This window comes from Amia ocellicauda, chromosome 15 (genome assembly GCF_036373705.1).
Source record: "Amia ocellicauda isolate fAmiCal2 chromosome 15, fAmiCal2.hap1, whole genome shotgun sequence".
NCBI lineage: Eukaryota > Metazoa > Chordata > Actinopteri > Amiiformes > Amiidae > Amia > Amia ocellicauda.
Genome location: NC_089864.1, coordinates 5,485,422 through 5,498,504, shown reverse-complemented (window position 1 = coordinate 5,498,504; position 13,083 = coordinate 5,485,422). Strand labels below are relative to the sequence as shown.

The window sequence follows — 13,083 nt, the reverse complement described above, 5'->3', positions numbered from 1 at the left end:
TCAAGGAGAAACACACGTGCTAATGTTGCTGTTTTAATGAGAGAAAAAGGTCATAATTGTGCAGCTCATTTCAAGCATGACATGCAATCTATCACCGGGAGTGAAACGCAAGTGAAGCTGAAAACAAAAGGGACACTTGTAAGTCAGACTCGGCCTCACAAAGGAAGCGAGAGACCGGCACAATCTGCGAGAGATAACGGGGATTAGAGCGCTAATCGCCCCGGCAAGGCAGCTCACGGGACCCCGCCGGGACGAGCCGCGGGCGTAGGACATCCCCAGGCTTGAAGCATCTTGCCGAGTGGAGAGCAAGCGCTTTCCATTTCCAATAGGCACAGAACCGCTCGAAGGACTCGGAGGGAAATGAAAAGCTGCCGAAGAGGCGCAAGATAATCCCATCAAGAAGATAAGATTAATACCTACCCACTGACACACACACGCACACTCTGGGTGACTCTTGGGCAGACGCGGGTAATCACTGCCTCTGACACAGCAGGGTGCGCAGGTGTGTGTGTGGAATTAAAGCATAGTTGTAAAGAATAACAAAATCTCTTATCTCATTGTGCTGTGGTTACTGTTACACAACGCTAATGGCTGCAGCGTTTCCACTGGGACAAGGACGCATTCCTCTGCACTCGGGACACGATGTTTTACCTTCAGCGTCTTTGCCACTTCCACGTGATTGTCGTACACCAGCACGTCCACTGCGAAACTCGCCACAGCTTTCCCATCAAGGGCGTCCTCTCCCAGCGGCACTCTGACAGCGGCACGCGGGCATTTTGTCCCGTCCCAGACCTGTTAAAAAACAAAACGAAAGCAGCACCTTCAAGTTCTCATCGGCTCGTCTTCTCACAGATCTCACTGTATCATCTGTCTTCAAAGGAAATGTATGTGTAGGTGAAACCTCAGAATAAACCGTGGCCTGGAGTATTCGTGCACAAACGCAGAGAATCCCAGCAGCTCTTTGAATCAGGGACACCTCAAACTAAGGGATCTGTCTAGACAAACAGAGTGTTAGGGTATATTGTCAAAAGTGTAGAATTGAGAACAAGGGCAGTAATGTTCAGACTGTACAATGCACTAGTTAGAGCTCATCTGGATACTGTGTGCAGTTCTGGGCTCCACACTTCAAGAAAGATATCGCTGCTCTAGAGGCAGTTCAGAGGAGAGCAACCAGACTTATTCCAGGTCTGAAGGGAAAGTCCTACTGAGAGACTGAGGACCTGAACCTTTTCACCCTGGAACAGAGGAGACTACGTGGGGACTTGATCCAAGTCTTCAAAATCATGAAAGGCATCGACCACATCAAACCAGAGGAGCTTTTCCAGATCAGCAGGGACACACGCACCCGGGGACACAAATGGAAATTGGGCCTCAAGGCATTCAAGACAGAAAACTGGAGACACTTCTTCACACAGAGAGGCGTCACAATCTGAACAAACTCCCCAGCGATGTGGCTGAAGAGACAATTTGGGAACATTCAAAAACAGACTGGATAGGATCCTTGGATCACTCAGTTATTAATGGACAGCAAAAGAGCACAATGGGGTGAATGGCCTCCTCTTGTTTGGACACTTTCTTATGTTCTTCTCATGTTCTTAGTATCTTCAGGTTTTTTGTGTGACCGGGAAACAAAACAAATGTGAACCTTAAAACAAGTTCACAGGACAACCATTCTCAGGACATTATCTTTTGCACACCAAATAAAAGTCTTTGCAACATATATTATGCACATTTGCAGCAAAGTATCATGTTTCTCATATATGTTCTAGAAGGCCTGCGACAGAATTTAAAAAGTTTTTACTTAGCGTAAAATAACACGACCGCAACCACTCTGGAGCGTTTTAACGATAGGCTGTCCCGAGCGCTCTTATCTGCCAGACAGCTGGCTAAATTGTCTGAGTATCACCGCGATGGCTGTTCATTCGTTCCACTTACATACGGAACACAATTTGAGCTGATCTGAGGTTTGAGATACCATCCATCTCTGCCGTTTGAGAGAAAACTCAGACTACCTGAGAGTCAGTCGCGTGTGAAATTATTTGCAGCTTCCCTCTTAGCCGCGAGTTCTCTGGAGTCTGAAAGGGCGCGTGGCATCGAGTGGCGCAGGGGAAACTAAGGGACATTCATCAATACATCTGATCAATTATTTACAGGACATATTTTGCCTTTTACTTTTGCATGACGGGTTGAAGGCTGGCACCGTGGTTTTGTTACCTTACCATGAAAAATGACCAAATTCTGCATCGGAAATGGGTAGCAACTGCACAAATCGCATGATGGATGATTGAATGAATAAATAACAACATTTGTAATAAAAACGGGTCACATCCAGGCTACGTTTTTGATTGATGCAATTTTAACTAAGAGACTTGACGGAAATGGTAAAGGAAATGTAGATTAAAGCTCATTGTGTCATATTAAACAGTTCTGTACTGTCACAAAAAAAATCAACATTGCAGGCATCTGCCGCATGTACAAATCACCCTTAACTTGTGTTGCAGTAAAGTGGGGGAGTACAACAGGAGAGAGAGGGTGAGGGGGAGAGGGAGAGAGGGAGAGAAACAGGGTGAGGGAGAGGGAGAGGGGGGAGAGAGGGTGAGGGAGAGGGAGAGGGTGCAGCAGAGGGAGAGATAAATAGAGAGACGGAGAGGGAGAGGGAGAGAAACAGAGAGGGAGAGGGGGGAGAGAGGCTGCGGAGAGAAGGAGAGAAAGGGTGCAGCAGAGAGAGGGTGTGGGTGAGGGAGAAAGAGGGAGAGAGAGAGGGAGAGATAAACAGAGGGAGAGATATCAACAGAGGGAAATGAGGAGGGAGAAATAAACAGAGAGATAGAGGGAGAGGGAGAGGGAGAGAGGGAGATGGAAAGATAAACAGAGAGGGAGAGGGAAAGAGATATCAACAGAGAGAGAGGGAGAGGAGGAGGGAGAAATAAATAGAGAGGGAGAGGGAGAGATAAACAGAGAGAGAGAGAGAGAGAGAGAGAGGGAGCGAACATATATTCAAAACTGACCGGCTACAAATGTATTAACTGACTCAATATATGGCTGCAGTTTCCAGTGTTTGGGGTGAAAGTCTCCAAAGACTCTAACTTTGTGTCACTTTCGTCCCAGAATCCTTCAGAGGAATCCTGACAGGGAAGAATGAATCCTTCACAGCTGGCAGGAGTTCACTGTGGTCCACTTGTTTTACTGCTTACATATAAAAAGCAATCTGGCAGAGGTCATATTTTTAAGTAGGATTGTATCCCCAGAGGAAAGAAAAATACTTAATTTTAGAGGCATGCGGTATTAAACAATGAAAAAATAAAGAATTTCAAACGGTTTGTAACGGTGATTTAGTATAAACAAGCTCAGCAACGTTACAATACACATCCCTAGAAGAAGAGAGAGGGAAAAGGCTAGTGTATTCAAATATAAACAAAAACAGGATGAAGAAAACTAAATTGACTATGAAAACAAATACAGATTGTGTCCCACACTGTGTATACTCTTAATTCCACTGCTGTTGTGCATATATATAGTGTTTAATCTTTAATGTATTGGCTGTTATGGGTGAAAAAATGCAGTTTGCAATGTTTCATATTTTCCTATATTCAACAAATGCAACTAAATATTTCATGCTTTTCTGATTCGCATAATCCCATCTGAGGCGGACGAAGCGGGAACGATTAGCCATAGGACGGTCTTGTTAAAGGTGTGGATCTGATTAAAACACAGGGCTGGAGCGCAGAAACGACACGGTTAACCTCGGGGATGGCGGTTCTGCACCAAAGAAATCACGGCGCTGTGGGTACATGAGTCAGATTAGTCTGTGGATGCCTGTCTCTGCTATATTTATTTATGCGGAGATCATTTAATCACAGCGAACACCAGAGACAATCAAAGGTTTTACAAGCGAACACTTTACCTGTCATTCTATACAACGAATTAACATATTTGAAGCACTATGATTGGCTGTCAGCCTAATTAACGACATCACTTGGACAGCTTGATCACAACGATCATCACCATCGCGAAGAAACTCTCTCAACTTGTTCTCAACTTGCATTTTATTTCTCCCACCCTCCAGACAAACCTCATCACCTCCATTGTCTTCGCACCAGATAAGGACAGCTTTTCCTCGCTGCAGGTTTGTTTGCGCATCTCTTTTTCTACATTTTCTTAATTCTCATTCTGTAACGAGCAGCTCCCGCCCGCCATGCCCTTCAGTAATGATCGGCCAGGGCCAGAGCACTGCACGCTTTAATGAACTGTCTAGTCTCGGCTAATCTATCGCCGGCGCTGTGCTGCCGTGTCCCAGAGCACTCGCACAGAACCGATAAGGCCACTCGAAGACAGCCTTACAGGGGAGAACATTAACTGTCCAAAGAGGCTTACACTGAGCCTGCCATAGGTTACAGTCAGCTACAAATCCATCACAGTATCAAAGCACCTCTGCGGCTTGCTTAATCAGCCCTCCTATTAAGAATGCGACGGACATCTCCGCGATGCATTTAAAGGAATCGGATGCAGGAATTAACCGGGGGCCGCCGAGGCTCTGCCCATCTCCTCCCGCGGTCACTAGGAAGCTAAACGATTAGTGGCTCTCCTCCGTACCCCAAGACTGTTTGGCAGCCGTGACGGAGCAGCGTTGGAAGGAAGGAAAAGAAAAGAAAGATAAAAACCCTAACTTGCGATGCATTTGCAGATACTGCGTGCTTTTTGAGGGGAGATAAGAACGCTAAAGCTAGGAGACGTTTAGAAGCTCAGGCATAAACCGTTCACTGGCAATTCAAAGACAAAGTAAACTTCTCCGGAGCAATGCAGGGACAACACTTTGCTCAAGGGTACAACGACAGTGAAGAACAACGCAGGATTGGACCCACAATCCTCTGCCTTCAGCGTCCATTTAAAACACAAGCAGAGGGCAAAGGATCGAGCGGATGCAGTGCAGCTATTTCCAGAAGAGAGACACTCCTGCCAAAGCACGAACGATCAGCGGTGCGCAGAAGGGGCCCCAGCGACGGCATCCACTTTTCTTGGTATGTGTCGGATGCTAAATGCACGCCACCACGAGCGCCGTTCGCACAATCAAAGGCGACAGTGATTGCGCCCGAGTCGTGGGCAGACAGGCGGGTTTCAGCGAACTGCATAACTGCGTCAGAGCCCTGCTGGAAGCGAGACGAAACCGTTCACCACACTCAGGAGCGTGTCGGCATCACGTGGATCAGACACTGGTCCCATGTAGAACATCAACCCCCACCACAGGATTCTGACAGATACTGGAGTCCAAAAACAACACACACACAATCGCTCATACCTTCAGAAGTACACAAGCTCTGTCCATCTGGGCCGTGGCCAACAGCTGGCAGGTTAGGTCGAAGTACATCTTGGGCTCCACCGTGGACAGGGTGACCTTGGTCGAGGGCAGTAGCGTGGTCTGAGTGGCAGCCCACTGGCGCAGCTTCTCCAGGGTCCGCTGGTCCTCCTCCGTGAACCAGTAGGACTTGCTGGAGGTCCACGGGGTCACCGGACTCCCCACTCGGCCGTCGAACACCAGGGCAGCGAAGCCCAGGCTGGTCACCAGAGTGAGTTTGCCGTTGAATTCCTGGGCCTGTCAGAGCAAGACCCACCCAAGTTATTTTCCACCCACAACAACGCCTCACACAGCTCAATATCAGGAAGAAAAGCATATTTCTGTTGTGTTTCTGAAGTACAAGACTGTACAAAGCGCAAGTTAGGGCTCATCTGGAATAATGTGTACAGTTCTGGGCTCCAAGAAAGATATCGCTGGATTCTGCATCTGTTTGTGTCCTCCCTGGCCAGACCATATAGTGTTTAACAGCCTCCCACCAAAATAGACACATTACTTCCCATCTAGGAATGGTAATACACCTATACATCACACTTAAAGAATATTTATTGTGAAGAAATTCTTGGGTCGAATGACATCATGTAACCTGAACTGTTGCAGTTGTTTTCTCAGAGAGTTTTGTGTGCAGTGGTTTAGAGTCAATACACAAACTGTGAAATTGGAACTAATGTATATGCATTATATTTGGTACAGATGTTTCCATTTGTGATTATTAATAAGACGTGTCTGTTTCCATAACATATAAGATAGATATAGATTATAGGGAACAAGGGCAGTAATGTTCAGACTGTACAATGCACTACTTAGAGCTCATCTGGATACTGTGGACAGTTCTGGGCTCCACACTTCAAGAAAGATATCGCTGCTCTAGAGACAGTTCAGAGGAGAGCAACCAGACTTATTCCAGGTCTGAAGGGAATGTCCTACTGAGAGACTGAGGAACTGAACCTTTTCACCCTGGAACAGAGGAGACTACGTGCGGACTTGATTCAAGTCTTCAAAATCATGAAAGGCATCGACCACATCAAACCAGAGGAGCTTTTCCAGATCAGCAGGGACACACGCACCCGGGGACACAAATGGAAATTGGGCTTCAAGGCATTCAAGACAGAAAACAGGAGACACTTCTTCATACAGAGAGGTGTCACAATATGAACAAACTGCCCAGCGATGTGGCTGAAGAGAATTTAGGAACATTCAAAATTCTTACTTCACATACACCACCACCAACAAAAACAGCCGAACATGTCCGGACTGTGATTAAAACCTTCTGTGCTTGATCTGTTCTTCTACAAACCCCCGCTAGTCAAAGCAGCGCCGAATCAACTGATTAATGCAGTTCATAACCGAGGCAATACTCCCCGACCGCTTCTTCACAGATGTCTTTTGTGTTCTCTAGGTTGGCTTAAGCTATGTGGATTGCCCCAGACACGAAAAGCACTAGTCGTTTTCACAGATGGACTCTCTCTTCCCATATGCTCTTTATTAGCGTATTCGGTCAAATAATGCGCCTTGCAATCCCGTGTCTGTTTTGATGAAACCAGGGCCAAATCAGATTCTCCTAACAGGACTCGGTTGTGCTCTCGCCTAATGATATACAGAAGCGTGCAAATCCAGAAGCACACCCCGTGCATCTCAAGCACAGATCTGCATCCACGTGCCTGGCGAGATTGTATATCGATTCGTTACATACAGAGCTGTCACTCAGGGTTGTTTTCTCCTTTGAACGTGAAATTCTGACTAACAATAAGCAGGAAAAGGCAATAAAGTCCAGTGCGGTGGTGTGTGTCGGCAGGGAAGCACGCCCTCTTGACCAGGCGGCGCACGGACACCTGTAGTGCCTGCTGTGAGGTGGTCAAAACATCAGTAGCAGCTCAAGTAACAAGAGATAAGGAGGTTACATCTAAAAATAAAGAAGGGGGCCCACATATAATACCACCCAGTGTCAATATATATTTACTACATCAACCCCTGGTCTTGGAGAGCTACAAGGTCTTCTGCTTTCCATCCCAACCCTGCTCTCACTTCAAAAAGCGAACCAGACTAAGTCAGAGTTAACGTGATCTGAAGCCAAATTCAGCACACAAACCCACAACAAACTAATTGGGCTTCTGTTAAGACTGTACAATGCACTAGTTAGAGCTCATCTGGATACTGTGGACAGTTCTGGGCTCCACACTTCAAGAAAGATATCGCTGCTCTAGAGGCAGTTCAGAGGAGAGCAACCAGACTTATTCCAGGTCTGAAGGGAATGTCCTACTGAGAGACTGAGGAACTGAACCTTTTCACCCTGGAACAGAGGAGACTACGTGGGGACTTGATTCAAGTCTTCAAAATCATGAAAGGCATCGACCACATCAAACCAGAGGAGCTTTTCCAGATCAGCAGGGACACACGCACCCGGGGACACAAATGGAAATTGGGCTTCAAGGCATTCAAGACAGAAAACAGGAGACACTTCTTCACACAGAGAGGCGTCACAATCTGAACAAACTCCCCAGCGATGTGGCTGAAGAGACAATTGGGGAACATTTAAAATAGACTGGATAGGATCCTTGGATCACTTAGTTATTAATGGACACCAAATGAGCACGATGGGGCGAATGGCCTCCTCTTGTTTGGACACTTTCTTATGTTCTTCTCATGTTCTTATTGCTCTTTGGAAAATCCGTTTAGAATGACTGTATAAGGATCTGGTTTTGATTCACGAGTCGGTAATGTGCATTTTTTCTCCAACACCCGAAGAAAAAGCCTCACCTTGACTCTGTGGAAACGGACGATGTCGCCCACTTTGTAGATTTTGGGGTGAGCCGCTAGGTTGTCGCTGAATATCGAGCAGCCCACTCTCTCACACGACTCGTCCGCGATGGTGAGTGTCGAGCAGTAATCTGAAAAGACACAAATCGAAGGCGGTGAGAAAGCAGCCTTACAACAAACACAACAACGGGGCGAGCAGTTTCATGACCCTGGCTTATCAATAAACAGTATTTATAAGGGCTCAGACCGAAGAAGAGTTTGGGAAGCCCTTTTCTAGAGTCTGCAGGCAAATAAAGTGAATAATCAACAGCGATACAAGGTGTAATTGAATATACAGCTCTGGAAAAAATTAAGAGACCACTCCAAGTTCAGAAATCAATGTTAAGTGGTCTCTTATTTTTTCCAGAGCTGTATTTCATTCATTAAGGCAACGGATAAGTCTGTGTGAGATCCGGTTTCTCCATCAACACAAAGCGAATTAACAGTATCATCTCTTTCTGTCCCCTGCTCGGCCATAATGAGTTTATTCTATCCAATTATTTATGTGACATCTTTTACTCGATCATGAGAAACCGCTCCATCCTAACCCTATTTAGTGCGGCTTCATTTTAATAATTAACTACTGGGAGATTTAAGGCCGGGAAAATACAACAATTAAGGGTGATGGATTCGATATAAATCCACGGTAGTGCGACGGAGGCCTGTGTGTCGGCCGTTATGCGACTGGGCCTTCACGTAATTAAGGTAATCAATCATACGCTTCGAACAGTGACCTATAGAGAGGGGCAGAGAGATATGTATGCAGGTATGCATGTGTCTGCTCACTAATAAAAGGCTATCCAAATTTTTGGCACTGTTTAAGCGGGACACTCTTGTGTGAATATAAAGTAGCCCCACGGAAAGCTTGTAGTCGTGTGTAACGGCGATTTTAAACACGGTGTCGTGCATCAGAGTGTCAGGCAACACAACACAATCTGCTTGAATGATTCAAGTTTATTGTTAAATACACAACGTGATACATCAACACTTATAAACACATGCTTTGGATATTCATAACAGTCGCCTTCCTATTGTCTAAGGTTTTCCTCGGCTTGACAGTTTGATTTGTTGGCGCCATTATGTGCGCAAAGTAGGCAGATACATACATACACACACGCACATGCGCACGCACATGCGCACGCACACACAAATGCGCACACACGCAGTCACACACACACAGCAGCAGGTAAATGTATTGACAGGTTGTCATTCCTGAAGCAGTGAGTGACTCATTGCAAGACTTTTCTATCTCTCTCTCTCTCTCTCTCTCCCCCCCCACCCCCTACCCCCCATCTCGTTTTGCTTTTCTAGTCACATCACTCTGCAAAAGAAAATTATATGTGCAGACACCCACTCCTTTTACAGAGAGCCTTTGCTGGCTGATTTGATTAGGCAGCAGACGGAATATATTATTGAGAAACGTCGTCCCTTTGAATGGGAAAATACAAATCGCGCCGCGGAATCAAAAAGAGACATCAAAACCAACTTATTTCTGAGGAGTTTAACCTTGAAAACACACAAAACAATGGGGTTTACCTTCCTTAGAGCAAGGCTTCAGAGCTCTTACTCCAAAAGGAGAAATCGGCTTAGCCTTTTCTTCCTAGCCTTATGCCCGTTTGATATGATAATGGTTTATAGTCACAGAACTGTATTGTACTCAGCCGGTAATTTATCTCCTTGTAAAAAATCAATGGAAAGGTGGCGATATTGACATGCTCCTGAACAGAAAAGCCTGGCAGGAAAACACAGTGATAACATTAATTTCCACCGAATCCCTCCCGGTCAAGCTGCTCCCACCGCTGTTCTGTCATGTTCTGGCTCTGAGGTATCGTGCAATGCAAGACACATGCATATGTACAGAGTGACACAGCAGGGTGTGCTGCCATGCCGAGACACACACTTGAAGGCACAATTATAACCTATTGCTATGGAATAACAAATAAACACACAAACAAACACAAAAATCATTATTACTATTATTACTATTCAGAAAGGCACTTGTGTAGCATCTCCAGTGTGCCGGGACACAGCTCTGCCCTCCCGCGCTGTCAAAAAGACAGTCAAAGTCAAATGCTGGGAGTGAAACGGTTTCTCCAGCACTGGGGCTAAGTGGATCTACTCCAGAGAAATGTGTGTGAGAGAGTGTGTGGGGGGGTCTTGAGCCAGTCAGCCAGCTGTTCTCATTTTAGTTTCTCTTCAAGGCATTAAACAAATCTCCCATTCTCTCAGCTACGATGATTGTAAACTGTTCTGACTAATCTGTATCCTTGTCTGTTCTCTGTGTGTGTGTGTGTTTTTCGGGAGGGTGTATGTGTGTGTGTCCTCCATTCTTTTCCCCTCGCTGTTATTATCATTTCCTTCCCTTGTCTTCCCCGCAGACTAAAAATAGCCGCAGTCGTCGCCATGAATGAGTAATGTCACATTTCGACAGCCAGCCACTTCCAGAGCAGACCACCCCCCGCCCGCCGCTCCGGGCCCCTCCGTCTCGCAGCCACTCGAAGCACTTAGCGTCCGGTTCCTTCGGGAGTCCAACGAGGCTCTGATGGACAACCCCACCACAGGCGCCGCGGCTCCGTTCTGCCTCTCCCGTCTCCGAGGTGCGATTTCACATTTCCAAACAGATGGTAATAGCCCGGGCCCGGCCTGCGAGGACGGAGACGCGAGTGCCTGCGTTGTACGGTCCGTCGGGGGACTATTGTCACCGTCTTAGAAGAGTTTTATTAATATAATTTGTTTTGTTCTTCAATGATACGATCACTGGACCGAATACTGTACCGTAAATAAATTGTCTACAGATCCAGCCCACAGAAATATGATTTTAATTAAGCTGATCCCCCTCTGCCCCACGTGTTTTGAGCCACTGTTGTTCCAAATATATCCAAAAATGATTGGCTGTTATGTTGTTTATTGAATTCTGTTCTCCGTATTGTTTACACTGGGAGCAGCTCTTGCAAATTCAGGTAAAACGTCGTGAACAGCCGTCTATTCAAACCGCCAATTACAGCGAATTGGAAGAGTAAAGAAAACTGTACATTAGGCTGTACTTACGAGTGGAATAAACATTGATTCTTGTCATCACGCATTGTGCGCCCCGATAAGATCTAATGCGTAATCAATTCAAACGTCTCAGGCCGAGACAATTGCACGCGGTAAGTCGCATTAAGCGTCAAACGCTGAATGGGCCATAATTGGTTTCAATCCAGGCCCGCATCCTTCAGGGGGAGACACTTGGAGGAGATTGTGATTCTCAAACAGTTTTCGAAGCAGGTCGATGTAATGACTGACTGCCCGGCCGGACTAACGAATATACTCAGTCAGTATGAGAGGTGTAGATCAAAATGAAAGCTGTGCAACTCAGGGATGTAGCTGGACAAGATGCCGCCTAGGTGGAAAAAGAGTCTCCAAAATAAAAAGGAAGTAAAAACTGAATTTGAAATTGAAAGCAACACCAACTGTCTATTTGTGCACAACCTGAGGACATAAAAAGCATCATTCATGTAAATAAGGGTTGAGGTTATCAGACCACTGTCCTCAAACAAACCTGCTGTGTTTAAAACCAACACACTTTTATATAACGCAAAGATTAACGATTTTATAACATTACAAAAAGCAAAAAGCATCTAGCAGAACTAGCGGCCTAAAGGATTATTTGTTTATTATTCAATCTGTAAAGCGGAGGGCGCTATACTAAATACAAATTGGTTGATTGATTGATTGATATCCTTGATTGAAACTAAAATACTATTTAGTAGTACTGTGAACATGCATACATGCTCGTAAGTTCAGACATTTGAACTGTCTTCCCTGTTCTTTAAATCTTTAGCAGTGGAGATGCTCGAACTCACTCTGGAATCATTTCTGTGCAGACATTTGCATCTCAGCGTCGTGCCACAGTCTCGGATTGTAGCTGCTGGCTGTTTTGATCCTTGGACTCTCACGTAATGAGGTGAAATCGATTGTTCTCACTTGCGAGTTCAATTTTTGCACATTTTTACGTCAAGATCTCGCAAATGCCTGTGGGTTTATGGACACATTAAAAAAGGCTGTGCCTGGGAACAGCCACATCCGTGCTCGGTTCAGTAGATGGCGCTGCTAAACCTCTCCAGACTCTGCGAGACACAAAGCTGCTGCTCTTCAGAACACTTGGCAGGATGTGAACAGTGCAGATCGGGGCTTCGATCTTGTATAACGAACAAAAGCGACACGCCCGGATTCATGCGACTCGACCCAGCTAGCTCAGTAAATCGACAATTCAAGAACACCGTTGGACATTTTTTCTTTTTCCAGGATGCCAAAGTGTCCGTCAGCTCCCTCTAAGTCCCTGCCGCGTCCGTCCTGAGCGCAGCCGCACACAAGAGGACACGTTCCTCCGCAGCTGTGACACACTTTCTCCCTATAGAAGACGACCCCGAAGGGCAGATTTGGGGACACAGGGACACGGGGATTTGGCCGAGCCTTTCACCCACATCCTTAAACCAATCCCATTCCCGATCAGATGCAGACACACGGCGGACAGTGACAGTGAAATGAAATCATGAAAATGTATTTGCAACGTGTGGTCTGTGGGTTTTGAGTACCTATCACAATCGCCATCGATATATAGAGACCTCGATATCCATCCTGGCTCTTTCTGCGCTCCACACTCCTGGGATTAGCGAGACCAGAGAGAAAAGCAGGGATGTTTAACGGACGCGGCACACGAGTTCTGGGTTTTCCTTTGTCAGACGGCTGTCAGACGTGAGGTTTCAAAGACTGCAGCAATGACTGCTAAACACCTTAAGCTCTGTGCGGGACAAGAGACGGTCCTCGCCCGTGTCGCCTCTCTCCGGGAGGACGGGGGGATACTATCTTCTGTGTTGGATTTCACCTTTGTGGCCTTTATTGATCACAGCAGAGCTCAGCTGCCACCGACAGCGACAGCCTTCAGTGCGTACGGC

General features: G+C 46.2%; 1 protein-coding gene across 1 annotated transcript in view; it reads right to left on the bottom strand.

The window, feature by feature from the left end:
* Nucleotides 1-13,083, bottom strand: part of pot1 (protection of telomeres 1 homolog) — a 55,038-nt gene that overhangs the window by 17,702 nt on the left and 24,253 nt on the right. The window contains exons 8-10 of the mRNA XM_066724277.1: nt 8,108-8,238; nt 5,297-5,590; nt 652-792 (exon numbers count right to left, since the gene is read on the bottom strand). Of these exons, the coding sequence (XP_066580374.1) occupies nt 652-792; nt 5,297-5,590; nt 8,108-8,238 (566 nt within the window). The remainder of the gene's footprint in view (nt 1-651; nt 793-5,296; nt 5,591-8,107; nt 8,239-13,083) is intronic.